This window comes from Anomalospiza imberbis, chromosome 6 (assembly GCF_031753505.1).
Source record: "Anomalospiza imberbis isolate Cuckoo-Finch-1a 21T00152 chromosome 6, ASM3175350v1, whole genome shotgun sequence".
In the NCBI taxonomy this organism is placed as follows: Eukaryota; Metazoa; Chordata; class Aves; order Passeriformes; family Viduidae; genus Anomalospiza; species Anomalospiza imberbis.
This window is the reverse complement of record NC_089686.1, coordinates 15,489,582-15,516,210: the sequence shown is the minus strand read 5'-3', so window position 1 is coordinate 15,516,210 and position 26,629 is coordinate 15,489,582. Positions and strand designations below refer to the sequence as shown.

Here is a 26,629-nt window from a genome sequence, read left to right as displayed (position 1 = left end):
TCACCTGCATTGATGTTCTGTTCATTAAGTCTGTAGAATTATATAAACTATGAGTGATGTTGGCTTTTTTTTTTTTAGACAACAAAAACTGGTACATTTTTGTAATTTTGTTATTCTCAAGCTTAGATAAAAAGTATCTTTGTGGTTTCCTACTGGCTGTCAGTGAATTTCAGGGCATTCATAATTCTGTGGTTTTTTGTTGCAGGAAAGGGACAAATTCTACTTGACACGCTGTGTTATATTGGAGCTACTGCAAGCACTCAAGTTAAAGTCGCCCTTACCAGACATGAATCTGCTGCTGTTGGTGCAGGTACAGGAAATTCTGATGTAATTGTCATACTGATCCTGTCTTGGCCCAGAGTGGGAGTGGGGCAGAGGCTGAAGAACTGAGTCCAATATGGCTACAGAAAGCACCATCAATGTCTGGGGAAGCAAGAACTTTTAAAATCCAAATCCAGTTGTATTTGTATGCATTGGTGCATAAATTTAGGCTCCTACATTGAAATTTAAGAAACTAAATTTGGAATCCAAATTTCTCATAATGATAATGACCTGTGCATCACTGCTGATGTATTGAAGATCACAGAGCTGGAAGGGACCCATAAGGGTTGAGTCCATTGAGTTTTATATCATGTCCTGTTGGGGAAGCTGCCCCTGGTGCTGCCTTGTCTTTATATCCTAGCCTCAAACCCTATCACCAGCTTGTGTGGGAAGGGCTGCTTCTTCATTGTGGTCACAACTCAGTTTCTGGCAGTAAGCTTGTCTCCACTTCCTGAAGGCCATTTTCTTTTGACCTGTAGTTTTCCAGCAAAGAATATATAGACAATATTTCTGCTGCTTTCGTTCTGTGGAGTCAAGCTACCATTGGAAAATATGAGGAAATAAGATACAGGCTGGTGAAAACTTCTGCCTCTAAGAAGGCACAGTTTGGCATCACAAGTCTGTCCCACGGAATTTGCTGAAGTCCCTCAAATGTAATCACAGGTAGTGGGCTCTCGTTGTTTACAATGAGGTAACAATGATATGTTAGGAACTTAAATTTGAAAGTTAAAATTATAGGGGACCAGCATAACTGCACTTCATAAGGTCCAGGTGAGGGGTTTATTATGTAGATCCCTCATAATGCTCCCAGCATTACAGCTCTATTCACTCTTTCCCTTCCCATGATGGGTCAAAGCTTCATGTAGCTTACTATGAACTCATTTTCTTTTGAGTACTGGTACATTACTTATAGTAAGTAAGTGACTGCCAGTTGACAGAGAAATAATACTGACAAATGAAATAATATGACAGTTAGGATAACTCTGAAAACAATTCTTATGCCATCAGTGTTAGGGTAAGAAGTTGGGAAGGGAAGAATAACACAAGGGTTTTTTTTTTCTTTTGATGCTTATGGGTTGCTTTTTAAAATCCATTTAAGTTAAAAAGCACAAGTTTGTTTTTGGTTTTTTTTTTTTGGGTTTTTTTTTTTATTAATTATTATTAAACTCAAACTTACTTTTTTCAGTCCCAGTCAATACCATCAACCTCTTTCTGTCTTACGGCTGCAGTGAGGCACCTTGATACCATGTCATTGGTTTTTGTTGACTTGAACTGATTTTTCCTGTATTACAGAATAAAGCAATTATTCTGCATTACTCCTATAGTTCAGTCCTGTGGCTACCCCAAAGCATGACAATCCCCTTGTCTAGTCCTTCCTGAATGTGTCATTTGAGAATGCAAACAGGCCATGTCAGTTTTGGCAGTGGGGTTTAACTGATTGACACTTGTGCTTCATATTGAGTCAATTGCCTGAGAGGTCCAGTAAGCAAAACTCTGTTTTACATTACCTTACCTCATAGAGATAAAAGGCTATTTGCCTGGGTTTTCCTCCTAACACTGCTCCCATATGCTGTATTCACTTTGGGATGTATTCATACCTTACACAACAGCATCTGATGTGGATATAAATGTCTTTTATGATGTCTCTCTTTCAGAGGCTGATGAAGTGATTCATATTTCCTGCTATCCAAAGCAGCCAGCTTCTGTTTTTATGCAGTCAATGGTGAAGAATAGGGGTTGTATTCAGACCATCTGCCATAGATGCCTACTGGAGGCATGATGACTGCCTCTCCCATTGACTGTAAATTGGCAGCTCTCAGTAGTATGTGGTCTGAATCACTCAACAGCCTCTGGAATTGCAAAACCATAGTAACCACTAAGCCCATCTTAAGCACCACTGCAATGTAAGAAATTTAAATAAAATCTACCAGTAAAAATGCATATGTCTCTTATTTTTTAAATATTCTCTGGTGCCATTAATAGAATTAAGGGATTGGTTCACACCTTTACCACACAAAGCCACTACGAAATTAATTCAAATTATATGCTTTTGAATGAATAACGACATAGCAGAGTTAACACAGCACCAAACAGAAATGGTTTTAATTTCCAACAGTCATGTCTCCATGGACATGTTAGCCTGTATGCAAGATTCTATACAGACAGTGCACACAGAATACAGAGATTCTGTCAAACTGTTCCAGATAACAAAGGAGCTATGAGCACTTTAATTTAATGATAGATCAGTCGTGGGCTGACTAACAAAGGAGTTCCTAGAAAGGTACATTTGACACCCACGTTTATGCAGGTTACATAGTGCCATCAGTGTCACTGCTGACATTAAGGCTAAGATGAGAGTTAACTTTGTCCCACTTTACAAAGAATGAGAATTTTTAACCAGATCACTCCAATCTTTACATAGGAGTTGTGGATGATAAAGGGTATAGAAAGACTGTCTTCTTGATTTGTCCTAGCAAATGAAAGCCATCATGTACATGCTGCTGTTCCATGGGTTTCCATAGGAACTGCTTCTTCACACAGCATTTTGTTTCCCAGTACTATTTTCCTGCTCACATTTCATCTTCAGGATTTCCATTGACTTCAAATTGTACTGGTGTCTCTTTAGAATTTGCTTGTTCAGTCAGTCTCTAAGATTCAGTGTACCTGATCTGTTTTATTGTAAAGCTTGTGGAAGTTTAAGAGTAAATTCTAGGGCTGTAAATGATATTTTGAAATACTTTCATGAAGAGCAGTCAGTTATTGAGAGTTCTGCTAACATATATGCATTGGACATCCATAAAATATGGTAGTCAATATCTGTCTCAGTTTGTGAAAGTACTATGGTATCAATTAATTTTTAATCAGAAGGAAGACTGAGGCTTAAACCTTAGTTGACAGTTATTTTCTGTCTGCTCTTTCTTAGAAAGTTACATTGCATCACTATGGACAAACATTGTTCAAGTGCAGATAAAATGTTAGGGTAAGAAGTTGTAGGAACAAGCAAATCATTTGCAGGGTGTCCAATGCATTATTGAAGTTTATAATGATTAAATAACAGCATTAGCAAGTTTAATGTATGAATGATGTGGACATTGGAGATTTTAGGTCAAGGGATTTGGAAACAAAAAGAAACAAGAAAAAAGGTAAAATAAAAGCATAAGAAAAGCAATGAGAGAGATTCTACTGTAATAGCATGACACTAACCATGTCTCAGAAACAGCTTGTTTATGTAGTATTGTGCAGAAGTTATACCACACCATACTAGTATGTTGTCAACTTCAAAACTCTTCATATAATTCATCATTGTAGAACTTCAGTGACATGTTGTAATATCACAGTGAAGAATATGGCATCCTGCCTTATCCTTCTTTATCGTGGTTCACTCTATAATGAGAGGAACATTTGATAAATGGAAGAAATGGCAAATATATTTTTTTTTCATAAAGAAAGTCTGATTTGTTACACAATATTCTTCAAATTGCTTCTGCACAGCTTATATGTTAATTAAGCACATTGAAGTCCGACTTTTTTTCAATAAAATCATCTCATTTATAACGGAGTTAAGTAGGTTGTTTATAAAGAAAGAGATCTCTAAAGGCAAATTACTATGAATAAAAGCAAGAAGAGATCTGAACAGATTTTAATGAAATAATGAATAAATTATTAGTGTCTTCAGGTTCCTCAAAAAATAATTTAAAATAACTTTCTTTAATTTCTTCTTAGTTTGTTTGTGCAGATGCTGGAACAAAACTAGCTGAGTCAACAATCCTACATAAACAGATGATTGCCTCAATGCCTGGAGTAAGTACTGAACCAAAGTCCGTTTCTTAGTTCTGTTGTCCTGATTTTTTTTAAAAAAATACATCTTCTTCAGCTTGCTTTGCTTCATTTTAATGCTCTTTCCTTTTCATTTCTCCTCTGATTGGCAAGATGGATTACAGGCAGAGGTTGAGCTGCTTCATTCTTTTTATTAAAAGTGGAAAACTTCTGAAATTGATGTTGCTTCCCTTGCTTTCACTGATAACCTTTAGTCATATAACTGACTTCAGTGGAGCCTGTGCTCAAAAAGACAAATCAAAGATATGCAATTCTCAGTGGGGAGCAGACCAGCTGAATGCATAAAAAATGGTAGCAGGATGGAAAGCTACAAGCCATTGCCTCCATTCTCATAAAAGATTATATGATTAAAGAAGGGAGTTAATGGTATTTTTCTAGTAATGTGCAAGTCATTCATCTATATCCTGCTGATGAGTGGAGCTAAATTACAAGTATTCCTTGCCCAGGCACTGAATATGCACCTGGTGAATATGGGAGTAAGTAGCACAGTGGGAGGTCTTGACTTGTTCCATTACACATGTGACTGAGTACCCAAGCAGATGGAAGAGGGTTAGCCAAGGTTTGCTTTACAAGCTGAGTGAGGAAAACTTGTTTCCCTGTGTGTGTGTCAGCTTTAAGGGATGACTTAATAGGCTCCTTCCCGTGTATCTTCTGAAGTGTGTGATTTTTTAAAATGCCAATCTTTAATAATACCTTTCCTCCCAACAGGATATTTTAATTTATACTTGCTTTGAATAGATAGACTAATACTGGTGTTACAAGGTGTGATAGGAACATGATAATTTCAGAAGAAAACATAGAAAATTAGACTGCCTACTGCTTGCATGAAACAGAAGAAGTTGTTGGAGAGAAGTCTTGTGCAACTGAGCATTTATTTTCAGAGACTGGAGTGTAGTCTCTTTCATAATTCTGTTATTCAATATTGTAAAAGCCAGGTCGAATCCTTAGTGCACATAAACTGGATGGAGGATATACTGAGAGGGTTCCCAATGACCATGTTTAACTGGATTTTCTTCTGTCATGGGAACTGACAGGAACAACATTTGAAAAGCCAGAAGGTAGTATAGTAAGGAAACATAAAAAAATGAGGAGTGCCCAGGTCAGTTGTTTAAATATAGAATGCCTTGCAGTTTTTCTATTTTCAGCCACTAAAACTCAACTGCGGCTTAATAATTCTGTGACTAAAACTAAATCTAGTTCATTTGTATGCTCAGAGAGGATAATCAGCTTCTATGTTTCAAAGTGCAGGTAATCAAAAAGAGGTCAAAACCAGTAGTTTTCTTCTGTAAACTTTACTGCAGTGCTCTGCCCTGAGCCTATAACTTAGGATAAAGTAGATTTTGGTGACTTCAAAAAGATATCTAATTTAATAATGTGATTGTTTAGCCTCAAAAGTTAAGCATTTCTTTTACTTGGCCCCTAAGAATGAGGCATCCATAGTTCCTGTTGAATTCAGGTAGCATTTTCTTCACCTCAGACTATTAACATATAAACAGAGGTTTATGTGATATCTAGTGGGTTGGTAGCATCACCTTTGGAAAGCTTCCCTGCAGGGCTCTCTGATCGATTCAAAGCCCTTATTTAATCTGACAGCTTTGTACTATTGACTGCTTTATGCACCTCAGGCACATCTTGTGCTTGCTGAGGGCCAGATTCACATTTCTTACTGTTCTAGGAAAAGGATTATGAAAATCTCTAGTGCACAAATACAGCAAGTACCACATTGAATCCTTGTGTTTTCCCTTTGAGGTTGTTTTTGCTCTGGCACAGGTGGCTTCTCAATAAGCTTATAGCTTTATGATCTAACTGGAGCACTGCGTAGCTTAAGTGCCATTAAGATGCTGTATTTTGAATACTTTTTCTTCAGGAATACACAAGAAATATTAATTAGTTTTTTTTTTTTTTGTAAAGGAAAAAACATTATACATTTCAGTGATGCTCATTTTAGTGATGTTTACACATAAAAGACCTGAAGTTATTTAAACGTTTTTCCATTGTGATTAATGTGAAATAAGGGCATCTGTGCCTGTGAATTTTGTTTTCTTTGATTGTAACTGATTGGTTCCAATTGCAGAAATGCTCAGCTGCTTGAAAAACTGAGTTGTTCAATTCTCATTGAGTTTTTAAGACTTTGATTCTGGACCACTGTAAATTTCAGGATGACATGACAAGAATATTCTTGAAAATTTCATCAGTTGATCTTTTATTGCTGTCATAGATAAGAGTATTTTATGATGCATGAAGAAATTACAGCAGCTGGGCTATCTTCTCATATTATAATCAGATAAGAGGGGATAATACAGTGAGAAGAACATCAAAGAATACCTATTTCTAATTATTCTAACTAAAAAGTAAAATAAAGAATTTGAGACAGACTAATTGTATTCTGGTGAAGCAAAAACCCAGTACTTAAACTTACTTCTTTTATGTTTTAGTGTGGAACAGCAGCAATGGAATGCATGAGGCAGTATGTTGGGGAAGTGCTGGATTTCATTGCAGATATGCATACCTTAACCAAATTGAAGGTTGGTTCTGGCATATATTGATCTAAAGTGTTTTTTGACAAAAAATACATTTTCTGTAAGGAACCTGCCTGGGAGATACAGGAGGTAGTATTTGAGGGTGACTGACAGGTTTTCCTTCTTTCTCTTGTAAAAAAAAATTAGTGCTGTTATAGATTAGAGACTTCTGTGGCATCAGTAAAAAATAGCTTATGTGATGTTGAAATGGAGGTTGATTCTAATATCACGAGCACACAATAGAAATGAAGGCATGATTTTTCTGAAATGTTGATGATAAACAAATGTCATATACCAAAGTCACAGTTGTGTTTAATATAACCCAGGGAAGCATAAAACTCCCTGCCTGTACAAATAAGTACACTCCTGTGGAGCAATCCTGTGTCTCATAGACACAAACAGACACTGAAATTTATTGGAAGTTCGGAGGTAATTAAAATGCAGTAATTGACCTAAAAAAGGGCCTTTTCCTGATGGATGCTGTTGTTTTCATTGTCTGGTTATATTCTGTTGACGTGGGGAAAAACCAAATGGCTCTTACAGTTGTCATCCAAACTGCATTTTGGTTTCTTGTATTAGTTGGATGACAAATTTTTAAGAGGAATGATAGGAAAATACTTCTGTTAACGTAAAATATTTTATTTAGGAATGCATTTGATAAAAAGATCCTAGTAATCATTAGCTAATCAAAACCTAAAATTCCTGTTTCATGGAGGAACTTCATGAAATTTCCTACAGAATGGAAATTCTCTAAGATGTTTTGAAAAATAAGTAGCCTAAGTAACATTGCTGCTTTGAAGTTAATTTATGAAGCAATGAGATGAGAATTTTTACCCTACTGGTTTCTCACACACTCACTTGTTCATTGTCCCTCTGGCCCCTCAAATCCACCTTGTGCCCCAGAGAGGAAACCATATTGCATGTTAATAATACTTACCACAAAGGAAGAAGAATCCCAGCTAAACTGAAACTTGTGTCTTGAAACTCTGTAACTGTATTTTACTGGAGAAAATATTCCTTTTCCTAAATTCTTACCCTGTGTGCCATGAATTGCTTTGAATTAAAAAAATAGTCTAAGGGAAGCAACCTATTATGCTGGAGTAGAAATTTACTTCAAGGCTCAAAGTAATTAATCATTTGAAGTTCAATTGGATTGCCTTCCCACTCTATCCTCTTAAGTTATTCATCCATTTCTGTTAAAGTTCAGAACTGCTTTCAGAATAGGTAGGCAAATGAATCATTAATGAGGCAAGAGATACATCTGGTTTGCTAGTTCCACAGGAAAAAAAATCAGCTTACCTGAAACCAGGAATGGGGAAAATTTATTTATAAGTACTTGCAGGTATCCACTCTGCTGTGTAAAATGTTTCTGTAGAAAAATTTCTGTCATTTGGATTTTCTCCTTCTGCTCATCTCCCTTGAGCTGTAGTCTGATTTTTGGAATTGGTCTTACAGTGCCAAAGTCTGATGATTACTTCTTATCCTCAGTGGGAATATTTATTTTTAAAAATTTTATATATGGATATAGGTAGAACATGAACTAAAACTTATACCCATTTTTTCCCTTTCATGTTTCAAAATTGGACAAGAGGCTTCCCAAATCAGTCATCTGGCCATTTAAAACTAAGTCAGAAATTCCATGTTGTTTTGAGTTAACCATGTAATAAGGAATCTGAGGACAAAATTAACATAATAGGAGAGTCAAATATGACCATAATTTTATGTATTGCAAAGAATAAGTTTTCTGTCTTTTAAAATTAAAAGGCAGTTTTTATTTAAACAGATAAAACTTACTTTGTAGTTTCAACATATTAGAGAAAATATTTTTAAGCATTTCTAAGTTTACAAATAGTCAGAACTTCAAACAAATTCACAACATCTAGATTCAAATTCTTGCAAGCTCATTTAATATATTTACTTGCATTGCTTGGGTTTTATTAACAGAAGTGTTACTTCCTAGAAAACTAGTCCTAAGATCATCTGGTTGTACAATTTCTTATGACAAGTGTGTATTATCAGCAGCATCTGGGGCTATAGCTAACAAAGAATCCTGTATGATTTATATGACCAGTAACAATCCCAACAGCAGAAGGTGGTTTTCAAATTTGGAAATTTTTATTCTCTGTAGGAATTCAGATAACAGACCTAGTTAAAGTTGTTTATTTATATCCAATGTCTTCTTTTGCGTATCCAAGAATAATTTCTTTGAAAGAGGCTAATTATTTTCAGTCCTGTATATTAGGAACTACTGCACTATAAAAAAGGTATAAATGTTAATTCTCAAGATAATCTCATTTCAGTGTACTGTTTCTGTTCAGTTTGTTATGGTTTCTTTTCCCCTTTGAGATAACATCTTAATTGGTAAAACTTGGCAGGATTTTATTTAGAAAATTCCACCATTTTTGAAGATTTATGAGATATCTAGCTGCAAAACTGTCTGTCCTTTTTACCTGTCTGTATAACAGTCATTAAATATTCATGCTGGTACATAGGGGTTTTTTCTCTTCCAAGAGACTTGAAGTAAGTGTGATTTGAGAGTGTAAGTTTCTGTGGTGGGATGCTTATCTGTTACAAAAGTATTATTGGTTCACTGATTTTTATCCTGTTACGATAATTGGATAACTGATGACCTGATTCTCTTGTGTGAAGCATATGGCTCTCCTTTTATGCAAGCAACTGCAGTCAGCATGTGTTCTGTTATAGTCTAGTACCAGAAGGTAATACAAAGTTAGGGGAATAGAAATACAGAAGTATCTCAAGAAGCAGCAATGAAACATCTCAAAGCTGGCAAAGCAGAATAAATTATCTTTACAAGCATAAATAGTTGAGTGTTTCTTGGTGAGAGGTTTGGCCATTTTATTGCCAGAGCTTAAAGGCATTTGTAACTGAATAGTGCAATATAGCTGACTAGTGCAATATAGTCATATTGCTGGAGAATAAGTGAGAGCTTCTTTCTGAACATGTTAATGGGATATTGCACATGGAAGGCATTTCCTGCCCAGATGCTATCTTGTTAAATGGTTAGATTCTTTCATTTTTACCTAAGCTCTCTGGATATGCAAGCATTAGTTTGTATTTATCAGCTGTTGAATTTGCTGATACAAAAGCTGCCTAAACATTTTGCCCAATTTATATTATGTCTTTATACTATTATATTATGGCCTTTTGGAATTGTGGCCCTCTGTGGAAAGATCTGCATCATACTGGTGTTACTAATATAGGGATTGGAGAATTTTAAAAAATCTACTTCTGAGCTTTGTTTTGTAGACACAGAGATCCTGGGAAGGAATTGAAGGGGAGTGAAATAGAATATGCTGGTTTTTGGAAGAACTTAGTTCAAGCAAAACACTCTTTTTGGGTAGGAAATCAGATCTTTGCCTTGCAGAGTCACATGAAGACTTGTTCTCAGCCACTGCATGAAGACACATTTGGTGGACATCTGAAAGTTGGTTTAGCTCAGATTGCTGCTATGGAAATCACCCGGGGGAACCACAGGGACAACAAAGCTGTGATCCGGTATTTGCCTTGGCTTTACCATCCTCCTTCAGCAATGCAACAAGGGTGAGAACGCTTTTACACAAAATGGAATACTAAAATGAGTTGGAAATATTCACAAAATTGTTTTTATTGCCAGATTTCATAGATAAGACCCACAGCGGGATATGGTGGCAGTGGGACAGTGAAAAAGCTGCTCAGCAGCTCCCTGATCCTTAACTGAGGAGTTTGTCAATATGATATTTAAAGTACATGCCAAAGGGTTAGTGGAGGTAACTCCAGGGGCTTGACTGGAGTAACTCTGGAAATTAACTTGATTCTTGGTCTAGGTGCAGACAGTGAAAAGCACTTGATCAGTCCTAGTATTACAGATAATATTCTCTGAATTATAGACAATACAACAGGAAATGACCTTTGAAATTATGGAGTACAAATGAGTGAGAACTCTAAAGTGTAGGCCTACTGATGTATGATAAGCTACTAAGTTCACCTGGCTAAAGTTAAATGAGAGAAATCCTGCTCAAGACATGTTTTCTGTCCCTTTTCACTGAGAGAAATCCTGATGTACAGTGTTTTATTTTCTAAAAAAGGGGGAGTACTGTCCTTTGTGTTACAGTGACAACAAATGACTTGTTTTGAGTGTAGGCAACTGGACTATGTTTCAACAGACCTGTGTTCCTGTCCCAGCTTTGTCCCAGACTACCTGTCCAGGATTCTGAGGACTGAGCTGTTTAGGCTCCAGTCCTTTTAGATACATATGCATGTGCATTTATGTGGAGCATATCTGCTTTTGGAAATAATGGAGTGCTTAAATCCTTGCACTTTAGTTTCTTATATGTTAAAAAAAGGAACACATGTTTTGAAAGTAATGAGTTACTTTAAGATCCTGTAGGCACTTGTGGAAGAGCATTATATCAGATTTTATTAAAAACCAAAAATCAGTGGAATGCCTCTTGGGTAATATGAGTCTTTGACAATGACATCAAATTAGAAACCAAAACCAGCAGGGAGAGTGGCCTAGTAAATAGTGATTTATTGATGGAATAACATTTTTTTTCCTGTGCCTATGAATTCAGATAAGTATTTAGTCAGGACTTGGAAGCAGCAAAGGGATGGACAAGATGTCACCAGTAAAGGGCTCTTCCTTTTTAGATTATCTAGGCATACTGCTTTGCAATTAGACACTGCACTAGACAGTGGACAAATACTTAAGTGTCACAAAAAAGCATAGTCCCTGCCCTCAAAAACACAATCCAAATGTGCAAGGAGATGCTCAAGCTCAGGAACAGAAATTAACTCCATGTTACCAGTGGAGAGGTGGAACATGGTGGAGGTAAGGCAGCTGTATGGTCTCCAGGGGAGCTGAGAGGAGCATTTCCATTTGAGCAATCCTTTCCATCTGATATCTGTGTAAAAAAATCATTCTATATGGAAGCAATGAATCTGTGAATGCTTAACCTTTTATAGACACTGTTTCTTAGACCCACCAAATAGGTTCTATTGGACTTGTATACGGTATGTCAAGGCCACCAAGTTCTGTGTGGTTGGAATCTTCCCACAAGCTGTACCAATGATCTGTGTCTCCAGCACACTGAGACTGCAACTGCCAAATGTGCATAAGGAGACTCCATATTTTGGGGAAAGCCAGAAAACTTAGTATCATTGTAAAATCTGCTCTTTCTTGACAGGCCCAAAGAGTTCATAGAATGTGTCTCACACATTCGTTTGCTGTCCTGGCTACTTCTGGGGTCTCTGACACACAATGTTGTCTGTCCAAATTCTCCATCATCTTGCATGCCTATTCCACTGGATGCAGGTTCACAAATTGCTGACCACCTTATTGTTATTCTGATTGGGTTTCCAGAGCAATCAAAGGTAAGGGATTATCTGTTTTAAGTAGAGATGTGTTTTGTATTGGCATTTTTGCAAATATTTATTTTTAGTAAGATAAAAGGAGGGGTAACAGCTTAATAAAACCCAGGACCCAAGGAAAGAAATCCCTGTACAGTTTTTCTTACATGCCTAGAAGACTGATGAAATTAGTACACTTAGGTTTTAGGTTTGGCTATTTCAAAATGTCTGAACACAGAAGTGAGGAAAGAAAAACTGAATTCCAAATTGAAGCTTTAGTGATGACCATCTCTGTAGCAAATCTCTCAGATAGTTATTTGTTCTTGCTGTATATTTGCATTGTTATAGCATGTAAATAATTTTATGATCAAAATAATTACAAACAGTGATGAATCAAGCACAACTTTTTTCTTCAAGTTCTCAGGACAAGAAGAGTCATTACAGAATATAAGACATTTATGACAGTAGTTTAACACAAATATAGCAGCAGTCTTACACCAACCAAGTTTTAATTAGTGACAGAATTAGAATGATCGCACATTCTACACTTATCTTATGCATAAAATACACACATTTATCTTATACATAAAATCCTCCTTTCTTTCCCTCCACCCAGCCAAGACACTGGTGCTTCCCATCCATTTCTTTGGCCTTTTTTTGCTCTTTCAAATACCTCTTTCCAGTTACCAAGCAACCATTGCGATGTTTGGTGCAGTTATACTGCCACAGAGCATGAATCCCTCGTGCACTTGCAAACTGAGAAAGCATCTCTGACCAGAAGCATCTTTCTTGTAATGAAGTGGTTAATGTCCAGCAGTCCTGGAGGCTCAGACACTGTGATATATAACAAGGATTAGCAAGGAGCCATGCCTGAGTACGCAAAATTAATTCTCTTTCCTTGACTGTTTCCTTGTGATTATGAACAGTCCCAGCAAAGCAAAAATGGATGACAGATTTACAGAACAGATGTAAAATCATGTATTTTGTATGATAACTATCCTTTCAGGTTCTGAAGTAGAGTCATATGTGCCAGTGCCTTCAGGCCTTGCACAGATTGCAGTGGAGATTTCCATTAAGAAAGTTTCAGAAATAGTCCTGAATACCTGTTTGCAAAACTAACTTTCTTTTAAAGGGACTGACCTTAACGCCAGGCACTTAGATGGCATGGGAGCATATTTGCAAATGCAATTTTTACAAATATAAACCCATTTTTTAAACATGGAAAAGATGTCAAGCTCCTAATGGGAGGGAAACATTGGAAAGTGAGGGGCAAAACTGCACAGTGGGACACGTGACAGGGAATGAAAGCCTCTGCACTGTATCCCAATACAGTTATTTAAACAAACATTTTCTTCTATTTTCTGTTTCTACAGACATCTGTTCTGCACATGTGTTCCCTGTTCCATGCATTTATATTTGCTCAGCTCTGGACAGTGTATTGTGAACAAACAGCAGTAGCGCCAACAGTCCAGAATCAGAACGAATTTAGCTTTACAGCAATCCTCACAGCCCTGGAGTTCTGGAGCCGAGTGACACCGAGCATCCTGCAGCTAATGGCACATAACAAAGTGGTAAGTCAGGTGCTGCAGACAGATTTAGTACAGATTAAACTCAGAGGAGGCTTGGCTCTGTTTCAGTGGAATACAACAGACTATGAATAACATCATAAAGTGACTTTGATGCTTTTGAGAAATTAAAGGGATAGCTAATTAGTAGTGATTTAACCTCACAGTGGGCCTGAAACAGGATCTAGCCAGAATCTTCCTGAAACAGCATCAGGAGCTTGAGTTGCTGCTTGTTGGATTAAGAGCTCCTTGCATCACGTCTCATTTTGTATATATTCCTGCTCTTAACTCTGGTCTGTTGTTTTATCTGACTCTGCCTTACAGCACAAATGAACTGTTCTAGGATAAGTCTGTGAATATCCATTTGGTTATTTTTTACCATGTGATGGTGAAAAAACACTCAACTGTCAACAATTGGCCACCCATAATTCACGGGTTACTCACCAAAAATAAGCTATATAAATATCTCTTGAAACATTTTTGAGTAACAAATGACTGGAAGGAGGCATCTCTAGAGATAAGATTTAAAAGGGAAATGTTCACTGTGTCCAGAAATCATCCATACCATGTGCTTGGAAATAACCTTTGAATGTTTGTTTATTCCAAATACTCTCTTCTGTTGGAGCAACTTTGTACAATAAGAACCCAGAAGGCTTTCAGCAGCCCTCTCATAGCTGCTCCTTTGCTTACCCTTGACTGATGATTCTCTGTGCCTGCAGGCTTAGGGTTAAGAGCTTCTTTCTGATGGGCAAGGCCTATTGTGTTTGCTACATCCCAGATAGCCATGACAGGTCAAAACTTTTTAACTGGGATGTTCACTAGTAGTTCTGGCTCTGGAGAGCCTTATGTTAGCTTTGAGTGGGAAACATTTTTATACATGGCCCATTCCTCTTAAGTTAGGTTTTAAGGTTTGGGTTTTAAAGGTTTGCTGCTACCAAGGTTTTCATTCCTGGTTTGTTTGGGTTTTCTTTTTTCTTTTTATATGTAGATTTGCTATGTGTATGGAAATTGTTTTATATAATTCCCCTCTTCCCATGTGAAACATCTTCTATCCCAGGCGGGTATTGCCCTTGACCTTCTAATTGTAATTGCATGGCCTGCAATTTAACGTCTTGGCCAGTTATTTCCTATGTCTTGTCCATATCAGGCAAGAACCATCTAAAGCTGTCCCTAGATTATATTTTAGCCTCTGACATGGTGGGGTCTCTGTGGTTCACAAACCATTGCTGGGAACAGTAGTGCAGGAAGCTCCATTTGAAGGAACAGGAAGTGTGCATTGTGTTTCCAACCAGCCAGTTGTTTAGTCAGACACAAAAGCCTCTTGTCAAGCCCTAGGACATGAATATGACTGGGAAGTCCCAAGTTCCAATCCTTTCTCTGAAAGTATTATGTAGCTTTAGAGCTACAATTATTCAGCTTTCTGCCTCAGCTCTTGCTCTGTGAAATGTAGATAATAATACTTGCCTGTCTCACAGGGGTGTTGTAAGGTTAGTTAGTTTGTGAAGCACTTTGAAGATGAAAAGCACAACATAAAAGCTGAGTTTATTATTATCAAGGGGAATTTACATGTAGTTTAGACAGGCACTGTAAATAGTCATTGCTGGCTCAGGATGTTTGTCTTGTACCTGTGAATTTACACAATATAAAACATAAAAAGCTGTCTGCTACCAAATAACTGATAGTTGCATCTGTCATACATTATGATACAAAATGGAAGAATTACGGACTAGCTGTCAGTTCAAAACAATAAACTGTCTTTTGATGGGGGATAAAAAGATGGGTTTTGTGAGCATGTTAATTTTCAAAGATTAAATAAATAAAAATACCAATTTCTGACACACAGATTGATGAGAATTGCATAGCAAAGACATAAAAAACAGTTCATGATGTCTGAAAAGAACAAAGCCAAGGACAACTTGTTTTGATGTGTGGTAAGAATTAAAATACATCAAGGGTTGAAATACTTAACAGATAGATGTTACCACATTGGGGTAAAGCTAAATAAAGAAGAACATTCCATATGTGCTCATGTAATATTTAATCTTGTGTGTCAGTGGTTAGTAAACTGTCTAGCAAATACAGGAAGATCCTTCTTAGAGGCTCTTGGCTTATCTTACTACATTGTTATGCTGGATATTAATTTGGTTTTGTGCCTGATTTTTCTTTTCTAAGATGGTGGAAATGGTGTGCCTGCATGTGATCAGTTTAATGGAGGCTTTACAAGAATGCAACTCTACTATCTTTGTAAAGGTAGGCATACCATACCATAAATATTTATTAAATTATATTGTCTGATTATTCTGATTTCTAAATGTATTGTCCTGTGCTTTCCCTCCCACTCAAAAAAAGAGAGAGTGGAATAAACTGAGGTTGAATGGTAATGCCACAATATACCCTAGCAGAGCATACTGAAAAATAAAATCCTTTGTAAGAAGACCAGACCACAATCTCAAATTCAGGTTCTCCTGATTTTTTTAATGAGCATCTAATCTACTTCCTCTTTCCATTGCCACTAATGTCAGTAATGATCTTATTCCTCTAATAGACAAAACTAATGTCACTGACTTTGAGAACCTCTAGCTACTGCCTGAATTTTCAGCTATTCTGTATCTTTTAATCATCATAGGTCCTTTGCAGATCTCCTCTGTGTTCTGAGCCTCACATTCTTTTAGGTGGATAACAAAAATGTTTTGCCACAGTGGTTTTCTTGTTATTATATGTATATGAGTTGTTTCTTTGGAAATCCATAGTCAGTCTTCCATTGGTTGTTACAGTGTTTGCAGAAGGGTTGAGGTAGTCTCACAAGCATAAATCAATTTTACTATCCTTTTTATGTTTTCCCAGTGCAAGAGAGTTTCCACATAAGTAGTTAAGGTTAATATAGTTTCTCTGTTGCCATAAAGGAAATTTCTGACTGTTGCCTTACTCCAGTCTTTTATGGTCAAGCAAGAATTGAAAATAAAGTAGCTAAAATTGAAGGTCTTTATGTCAACATGAAAGTATTCACACTCATTGTGAAAATACAGATTTGTAATGGCTTGATTCACTACAGAAACTCCGTCACTAAGGGATGTTAAAGTGATTATGGCTCTGTCTGAAAGACATATGGGCTTCTCTTTTAGCCAGTGCAGGATGTTCAGAATTTGACAAAGATGAAGAGTGGCTTTAAAGCTGTGAAAAGAGAGGCCTTTAGGGCCAAATCCCTGTCGCAAATCAAAGGAATGCTTTCAGGGGGTTATGTTTGAGAGCATATATCAATATAATGCTAAGCCAGGTTAAAAGGACATAGTTGTTACTATAAAATCCAGCTCAAAAAACTGTGGAACTCTGAGTTAAGGTGCTAAGCTTTTATGTTTAGTGGGTAGGAGATGGAAGAGGAGAATTTGGGTGACCAAATCCCCTTTACTCAGCCCTAAAGTGAAATCCTGCATAAAAAGTATACATGTATAACAGTAGTATAGGATTCCTAATTCCAGATTAATATATATTTTTCTGAACTAACTGATTGTAAAAATATTTATTGTAGATCTGAAAAATAAGTGCCATGATTTAGAGACTTACTGTATGTTTGAAGTCCTTCAGAGACACAGCAGTGCAAAGCTTATTCCCACAGGAGCCAGTGAATGGCTTCTCTAATCTAAAAAGTCAGATTTGAGATGGTCTCTTCTTCAGCAACTGCGAAATGAAATGAAAGGGTTGAACTTTTCTCCTGCTTTTCTCTGTCAGAGGAACTGGAAAAGAGACCATACCAGGTTAGGCATTGGTGTTGGAGACCAGTACCTTGCTGGTCACATCTTTGACCATCAGATGTATCTCTGAGGAACTTGGGAGCCTACAGTAAAGACAAGAACAGCTCAAGGCTTTTTTGCAGATATCCAAGGGTTTTGGGCAGCCCCAGCAGCTGCTGTGTAGCTTTTTAGAGAGCTGGGCAGGCAGCAGATTTGGAGAGCCAGAACAGCACAGTGACCAACCTGTTCTACAGCCTGTTTTCCCTTTAAAAATTAAACTGGGATCAATATAGTTCTGTTGAAAATATTAACTCAAAAAAAAATTTATAGTGTCTGACAGCACTCTGTTCTTCCAGCTGTTCTTTCTGACTAGTGTCTTATATTCTTCGTTTGTGAAGAAGAGGCTGGCTGAGGATTAGTTAACAAAACTCAAGTGCTTCCATAAAAATGTCTTCTTGTGACTTATCTATCTGGCAGCTGTAGCACCAGAGGGTTTGCTTGCTTGTGCGTGCAGCAGAATGTTCATTTCCTTAAATATGTCCAGACCCTGCAAGACAGAACTGGTGCTGGAGGACATAGATCTGTATCTGACCTTAGACTTGTCCAGAAGAGATATTGATAAAAGCTAGTTTCCATGAGTGCCCTTTACAGTCAGTATTTTTGGACATGATTCATCTTGATCTATTTTAGATGCTTGCTTTGGGACAAGATGAACTGAATTGAAGTGCTTGATTCTCTCAGCTGACTGTAAAAGTTGTCCAGTGAATTGGTTCAGATGCAGAGGGGTACCCTAACTTTTCTACCTGGCTTCCCTGCCAGCAGTCCTGCCACCAGTCCTGCCACCACTGGCTAACTGCATAGGAACTCCAATCAGTGCCAGATGAAATGATCAGTGATGTTTTGTTGATGGCAGTGGGGTGTGGAGCATGGCCTCTCAGACCTGTTCCCTCCTCACCAAAATCACACATAGGGATTGTGGTCGCTGCATCTTATTGAGCAGTTCATTAGTGTGAGAGCCCATGGAAGGATGTACAGAGCTCACACATCTGCTGCATCTGGCTCCATTCCAGCTGTTTTGGCATTCATCTGTCTGTAAATGCTGAGGTTTGGCTATGGTTCTTCATGTGGTAGACTAAGTAATGAATCCTGACAGAGTTGCATATGATTCTCCAGCAAAAGAGCACCGAAATTGAAACAATTATCATTCCTTGCACAAGGGAAACAGCACTTTATCTAATGTTGTCAATAGTGATTAGGTTTAACTTGCAGCTCCAATAGCATAATTGGCAAATTGCAAATTTTAATGCCATTTGGAGGAACATTTTAGAACAGTAACCTTAATGGTTAAATTGAAAAACATGAATAGTTTTGCTAGAAATGTTTCTCTGGCTTTCATAAGATTGTCATGTTACACTTCCTCAGAAGTAAAAGTTCCCTGAAAAACATATCACTCCAGTCTTAAATACATATCACTCCAGTCCAATCACAGCTGACAAATTTGCAGGCCTCCTCACCTCGTCATTCTGGATAGCTTTTACCTGTGCTCCCCAGCCTATAGAATATCTCACATTCTGCAATGAAGCACCGATGTGACTGTTGGCTTAAAAAATGTTGGTTACCATTTAAATATATGACCTGTTATTAAGAACTACTGCTGCATTTTTTTTTCTTGATGTATACCTCACCATGCAAAATGTTTAGTCTGTTTACTCCAATATTGCTCACCTGCTCATACAGAAAAACCCTTACAAGGAAAGTAATAAGTGACTTCCTGTAACAAGTTTAATTCTGTATTTTCATCATTACCTTTAACAGGATATCAATAAGTGCTACTGGTGATTCATCAAGCTACAGACAAGGGAAACTGGGTTCTTTAAATCTGAGAGTTACCTTCTCCAAGTACTTCAAATAACCACATTTTCAGATTTGTGGTTCAGACCATGCCAATTCAAATGGCTAAATTCATTAGATGTGTCCTTCGCTGTCTCACAGTAACTGTAGCATGTTTACAGTCACTTGTATAATAACAAAATGCACCTCTTCTTGCAGCTCATACCAATGTGGTTGCCAATGATACAGTCAAACCTAAAGGTAAGTTGTTTCTACTACCTCATCCTTTTATTGTTAATATTATATATTTCTGTAAATTCTGGAAATAAGATGTGTGAAAATAGATAATTGTAGCTTATGCAGTTGAGATGAAGCTCGGAAGTGTGAGCATAGATAGAGCATCACTTGCTGAGACTCTTGCCCTCTAGTCAGTACTGTTCTTCTTTTCCCTTCTGGAACATTTTCCTCTACCCAGGTTCTGCATTGGGGCCTTTCCTCTCTATTAACTGAGATTGGTTGTTCCCTGAGCTGTGGTTTTCTTAATACCTTGGGCTTGAGAGTTCCCTGACAAATCAGGGATGGCACTCTTGACTCAGGAGATAGATTTGGGTTCTAAGGAAGATATTGTGGGCCTATTTGTTTGGGTAAAACTGCCATCTGGCCCTCTTTGTAAGGGAGAGCAAGGTGGTGTAGTGTGTTTTGTGAGTCAAGAGATTTTTGGTGAAGAGAAGAAAAGTTTTGGAGTTGGTCTCAGTATGGAGTTGTGTCTGTAAACACATTTACCTCCCACGGCAACACCACAGGACTGGATGTGGAAGAAAGAAATTTGATGTGGGGCAGTGTAAGAAACTTCCCAGCCAACAAACCAATTCCCTTCACATTGCTACATTAGTATACCTATTAAAGTTAAGAAACTAAATGTTTTGCGTCATTCCAACAGCATTTATCTGCTGGACTTCAGCTCCGCCTCCAAGCCATCCAGAGCAACGTCAACCATCACAGCCTGAGGGTGTTACAGGGGTCAGGACAAATGAACAATAGCTCATCTGTGCTCCGAAAGTGGCTGCAGTGTACCCAGTTTAAAATGGCTCAAGTAGAAATTCAGTCATCAGAAGCTGCGTCTCAGTTTTACCCTTTATGATTCATGTAATTTGTTCCAAAATATTCATTTTTTAGCCTAGCAATAACAGGGTTAGAGCTGTAAAAGACCTTTTGTATAAATCCGTATACAGAGTATATACTGTATCTACACTTTTTAGCCTAGGACAGATTGTGAGAAAGCTTATAATGGGTGAAGCTAAGAGCCTGCTCCTGCCAGTTTATGGTTACAGTTACTCAGGATCAACAGGTTCTAGGTCTGCTTTCGTGAACATGGATTGGACTCAAATCTATCGTATTGTACATATCTCTCTGATCATTGAAATAACTTGTTCTTAAATGTTCCTTTACATTATTTTTGAAGCTAAAACAAAAATCACTTTTCTTTAACTTCTATTTTTTTTAAAAATAGAATTGTGGGTATTCACAAACATGGAAGTGCTATGTTGCTATTTTTTGACAATTACAAAAGAAAATAGGGTTTTTAGGAACCTTTATATAAGTTTTTAGGGGGGAGGTTTTGGTTGTTTTTTTTTAGATTCACAGCTGGCAATGCAATAAAATCTGTCACTATAAAACAGTGATGCTCTAATGAGGCTTTTTGTCATCATCTTCTGGGAAAACAGCAGCTTGTAAGGAGAGTTGTTATGAAGTGCACTTAGAAATTAGGTTGTTAAACTGTGCCAATTAATTTGTGTTTTTTTCAGTACATTTTCCAAAACTGCCAGGTCTGATTTATTATTTTTTGAAATACTGCTTTTACTTCATTAATTCTCTGCTGCTCTTCTTTTTAGGTTTCATAGAAGCCTCTTTAATTTTGTGACTACTCTATTGTATTCTTCTGTCAGTACTTGTATACAGTACAATTAAAAAGATATCCCAAATCTATTCTTATTGATGTCTACAGAATTTCTGTTGCAAACTTTAAGAGGAGCATGATTGGACTTGAACTTTTGCATAATGATATTTACAAATCCCAGTATTTGCATACTGTTGCATACATGATGTTTAATAACAGATGGATTTTAATATCATTAGGAGACTCAGCCAAAGCCCATTGGAATCTAAGGAGAATCAATTAACTCAGTGGATTTCACATAAAATCTTGAAAGCATAATGATTTACCACCTCTTGTAATAAATACTTAAATCTGTGCAATCCCAGTTGTATTTTCTGTATTTATTCTGTAATGCACTGATTAGAAAAATAACAAACTTAAGTTATATAGTGGAATGGTATTAAATTCCTAGTCTTTATTACCACTCTCACAATCTGTCTGAGTTTCAGGTTTTGTGAAGGGTCAGTATTCCCTCAGTGTATTTACTAAAATAAAAATGGAAATGTTTGCAGATATGCCATTAAAGTACCATTACAAATAAAAAAAAAAAACCAAACCAAAACAAAAAAAAAAACAAAAAAAACCCCACCAAAAATAAAACCAATGAAACAAAGAAAAAAAAGTAAGGCATGTGCTAGCTTGCATAAATTATGCCCCTCTTTGTGCTTTCAGTGGAAAGAAATGGATTCGGCTAATCTAAAACTGAAAGCAACCTAAAATGATCTACATGGAGGCTGGGGATGAAAAAACAGTAGGGATAAAGGGAATGAGACCCTCCCACTGAGTCAAGATTCAGAGTGGACCCCTTGCCACAGTAAGCCCCAGACGTGATCAACAGTTTTTGGCCTAAAGGTTTTAACAGCGCTTAATCGATAGCCTAATTTAAACAATTTAACAAAGTATTCTATAAACACACCAATTCTCTTAAAAGCCTATCTTACTACACATAACATAATTAAGAATCCAAGAGAGAACATTCACAGTACACTTATTACAGCACATTCACACTCCCATGCACACTAATGTACTACTCACCACATACGTACTAAAGACTATGTACAAGGTCCCTGTGAAGAATTCCCCTCGAGTTCAGTGAAGTACTCACATTGGGTGCCTCTGCATCTTCTCAACAGGTGGTGGTGAAACTGAGCTTCAAGGCGTGGGGGTAGCAGCCCAGGCTCCATCAGCAGCACCTGCTCAGAGGGTGGTGGCCTAAGGAGCCTTTCTGAGATCATAGTGTGGCCTGAGGAGGAGCAGGGAGGGGGTGCACCAGCACGGCATGCTCTTGAGCTTGGAGTAGGCTTTTCTCAAATATTAACCATCCTTCTTGCATCCTTCTTTCATGCAGGATCTTACCTCTTGGGACTCTTAGCTCTCTTGTCTCATGTGTGCATTAATATACAGGTACTTCAGATTTCCTGAAGGGGTTATGGGATTTTCTCCATAATGGTTCCCTGTAGGCACTTCCTTGCTCATCTGCAGAATGCTGGTGGTTGAGCCATGTTTTGTTGATTTTGGGATCCCTTCATTTCACCCCAAGGTCTGTCACTCCCTCATGGGGGTGCAGTACCATGCTGACTGGTAGGCAGAACTTTGGGCAAAAAGGAGCTGTGGTCTGTGTTTTCAGTGGGACCCACTCCTTCCATCCCTCAAGTGTGTCTTCTTCAATCTTGTGCCTGTCACACAGGTGATACCTTTGCTAGGTAACCACATTAATTGGGGGCCCAGATGTAGGGGTGAGGTCACCCTACTGAAAATGGTAGTGCTGTTGAGCCCCTGAAAGTGGGCTGTGTAGGAGAGAGATTTTTGTATTTTGGTATGCTGTGATCTGGTGAGTCTGAAAGACAAGGAGAGGGAGGGAATTTGAGGCCCTCAGGTGTGAGGTGGGTGAGCTCAGATGGGTGCAATGGGAATTGTGGAAACCTAAAGGACAAAGAGATGATTTGCAGGAGAAGAGCACAGCCTGAGAAAGCTTGTTGTTAAAACTCAATGCTGGAAAGGAGAATCTATGATCAGGCATCTCAGTGGATATTGCATGGAAGCAACATGGTGAAAGCTTTTTCCCTGCCTAGCAAAATCTGCTTCGAAGCATCTATGTTCAGACTGGCAAAATTCAAAAAGAATGCAAATACAGTGGTGGGGAATTATTAAAATTAAACACAAGCCAAAGACAGACCTGCTGAATCCAGGTCTTTAAACAGTTTAGCACTGTGGGAATTCAGATTTGGTTTCAGCTCTGGGTTTAGAGATAAGAGTTGGTCACAGAAACTACTCCCATGTTTCAACATAGGATTTAGTATGTATCTGTCACTGATTATAATTAATATGGTTCTTATGGAGCTGTTATGCCTGGGCAAATTAGGACTGCAAGTTACTAAGAAGCTGCTTTAGTGTAGGGGATGTAGTCTGAAAGATGATAGGACCAATGATTAGGGACATTTGACTAATAACAACAAATAACTTGGGGCTTGACCAGATATGTGTGGTTTAAGACTTCAGGAAAATCTTTGAAGTGCACTCTAGGGATCTTCAGAAGTACAGAAATCTGCATTAGTATTTTTTTAAAGCACTGTGAAATATATCTTTACAGTGCCTGAGGTCAATATACAACTCAAATGAGTCTCTCACATTATCTCTCTGAAATAGCCCAGAGCAGCAATTCTTTATATTCTGTAGGAAGATTAGGAAGTAAATAACATTTGGTGTTCCCTGAAAATGCTACCAAACAGCAGCGGCAAATCTCTCTGCTCCGCCATGCTCCCAGCACTGCTGTGTCTCTGGGTGTGTGTCAGCAGGAGCAGAATCCATCCCCTGTAGGATCACAGAGACCTGCCATTTAGGAACAGTGTTTAGTCTTCTGTTGCAATAAGCTGCTTAAATCAACGCTTGTTACCAGGCCTGACCTAGTAAAAGCATTAATTTAGTGTGTGCTGAACTGTGAAATTCCCAACAAGAAGGGGCACTTTGGATGAAGCAGTGGTTAAACCCCCACTACTGCTGGGTTACATAACCATGTCCTGAGCGCGAGGTTAATGTCTGCGTGGGCATCTCGAGGGGCTTTCCTCTGCCTCTGGAGAAAACCACGGCCTGAGCTACACGCAGGGTCACACAAACAAAGGCTTTTACAGCACATCAGTTGTACCTACATGCATGCCTTATCTTATACGTAATGTTTCTGCAACATGTCGTTAGAGCCGTAGCAGTTCAAAGGCCTAAAAGCACAGTTGGTTTTCTGGCTTTGTTTTCCACGCTATGACAGCAGTCGATGTGCTCTAGGACTGACGAAAGTTCTGAGACAGAAGATGTCTCTGAACTCTGGCCTGCAAAGCCTCCTTTCAAGCTGGATGAAGATTACCAGAGCCCAGGGCTGTTTGTCTTTGCTAGGATGTCCTGGAAAGGAGTTCTGCCGCCAAGAATCCTGTGCTATTCCCCCAGCTGCACGCAGCTCTGAGAGAGTTCTATCCACAGTTTTTCTTGTTGCCTCTTAATGTGACTCTTAGACAAAGCTGAAGTCTATTTTTTTTCAACAGGATCTGAATCTTGATTACATAAGAGCTGCTTAGATGTGGGTCTTCAGCTGAACAGTCTGCCTGAAGTCAGGCAGAGGCAACAGCACTACAGTTTGTTGGGCTTGATGCAAATTTGAAAAGAAGGACTTAGCATTTGTCACTTGGTTTCTAACTCTGAATTATTCTATTCGCTTCTGCCTCTCCCTGCTGAGCACAATTTCAGCTGGCGTCTGAGCATCAAGTGACAGCAGTGAGCATAGCCATCGAAGGGGAAGAGGTCCTGATGCCCCCCAGCTGCAAGGTGATCAGGAAGAGAACCTGAATCCACCTTGGACTGGCCTTCCCAGGGTTTGCTGATGGGGAGTCAGTGGCCACCATTGGAAATGCCTTAGGCCAAAGAACAGAAGGCCACATGACAAAGAGTCCTGGCCCGCCTGGTGACCCGCTGTGCCTTAGTCCTGCAGCTGTGGACTGAGGGTTCCAGCTATCACTGTGTGTGGTTTGTGAGTCATAAGGTGTACAAGGAGCAGGAGATTGTGAAGAGCTGGCAGAGCTTGGGAAGAGTGGCTCGTTTCTTATCCATACTTAGAGAGCGTTAACATGGAAAAGTGGAACCCATGACTCGGTCACTAGAAGTCTACATTGTGAGTTATTTTACAGGATTTTGCTGGATTTGATAGATACCAGAGGGCCTTCAGGCAGCTGGCAAGCAGCCTGCAGTGCAGTGCCCCAGGTAACCTGATCTGACACTGCATTTAACCAGCTCCCCATCAAACCTGACAAGCCATGACTGTGAGCTGGGAGGCTCAAAGTTTGACAGACACCATGTAATGCTAGGTCAATTTTTATCAAGGTATAATTCATTGGCTGGACAACTGTTATGGCTGTTATGGCTGTTCTGCAACTTTAAATTCTTTCCGAAAAGCACAATAGCATGCCTGTGAAGTTTGACACACAGAATAAAAATTTTATAGGTAATAGGCTTTTAAGACAGATTAGCTTTTGTGGCAGCTCCAATACTTTTGGATGAAGTCAAATTGATTGCAGTGAAGTACTTTACAAAAGGTTTGCTACACCTGTGAATCCTTGTCATGCAGGAAAGTATCAGTAAAACAGAATATAAAGCACCATCATTGAAAGAAATAAATTGTTTATTGAAATTGTTACCTAATTTGCACTGCTAACAAAATCCTGTGTACACAGTGTTGATTTGTGATATCCAAAGCAAGTACAAAATGCAGTTTTACTGAAGTCTACAGAGAGGCACAATTGTTTCCTGTTAGGGATCAAACCCCTATGAATAGCTCAGAAGGAGCAAGGATTGATATGGTGAAGTGACCACAGCAATATGTGTTTCAGGTTCTTGTGGATTCCAGGGAGGTGTCACGTTACACTGCTAAACTGATGCAGCCATGATTTGATCTTCTTCCTCTAGATAAATTTATTCAACACCAAGTGTTGCTATCATTGTGCAGTAAAGCCAGCAATGGAGGTTTTCTTCTGAGCCACGTGTGTGTGGCACATTTGTTCCCCTGTTCTTGCCTCCTGCTTTACTCTGACCACACACAGCTCAGAGCTCAGCATTTTCCTAAATCATCTTAGTGCTCCAGGAGCTGCAGCTCGACTTTTGCTCAGGAGATCCTGTTAACTGTACCTGACCAAAGCATTTTCCAAGCCTTTCAAGAATCAAATCATGCTATTGGCATTTTCTTCCCTGTGATCACTACCCTGAAGACACCGATGTTGTTCAAATGTCAGATGTTTATCTGCTCTGTGTGTCACTGAATAACAGTAGCACATACATGTTTCCAAGCTTTCCTAGGAAGAATGTTAGAGGATCAAATTATTTTACTGACTAATTTTCCTAGGCCAGACTTTAAATTTAAAATAGTTTATTTCCTTTCCCTTGCACCAGACCCTCTATCAGTCCCGACATCTATGCTTGGATCCCAGTCAGAACTTTCTCAGCCCATCTCTAATGATTATTTAAGTCCCATTAAGGGTTGTGAGGGTAATAAAGGCTATACAAGCCAGGAAG

General features: G+C 38.4%; 1 protein-coding gene across 13 annotated transcripts in view; it reads left to right on the top strand.

Annotated features, from left to right (window-relative positions):
- The window catches only part of UNC79 (unc-79 homolog, NALCN channel complex subunit), a 105,356-nt gene extending 84,224 nt beyond the window's left edge, over window positions 1–21,132 (top strand). For 12 of the 13 annotated variants that reach the window (XM_068192551.1, XM_068192546.1, XM_068192555.1 and 9 more), the window contains 9 exons: window positions 206–310; window positions 4,045–4,122; window positions 6,594–6,683; window positions 10,063–10,238; window positions 11,861–12,047; window positions 13,397–13,594; window positions 15,761–15,838; window positions 19,366–19,407; window positions 20,087–21,132. In XM_068192551.1, coding sequence (XP_068048652.1) covers window positions 206–310; window positions 4,045–4,122; window positions 6,594–6,683; window positions 10,063–10,238; window positions 11,861–12,047; window positions 13,397–13,594; window positions 15,761–15,838; window positions 19,366–19,407; window positions 20,087–20,287 — 1,155 coding nt within the window. In that variant the 3' untranslated portion in view covers window positions 20,288–21,132. The remainder of the gene's footprint in view (window positions 1–205; window positions 311–4,044; window positions 4,123–6,593; window positions 6,684–10,062; window positions 10,239–11,860; window positions 12,048–13,396; window positions 13,595–15,760; window positions 15,839–19,365; window positions 19,408–20,086) is intronic. The other variant, XR_010999834.1, reaches the window with a different exon arrangement.
- The last annotated feature ends 5,497 nt before the right edge of the window (window positions 21,133–26,629 follow it).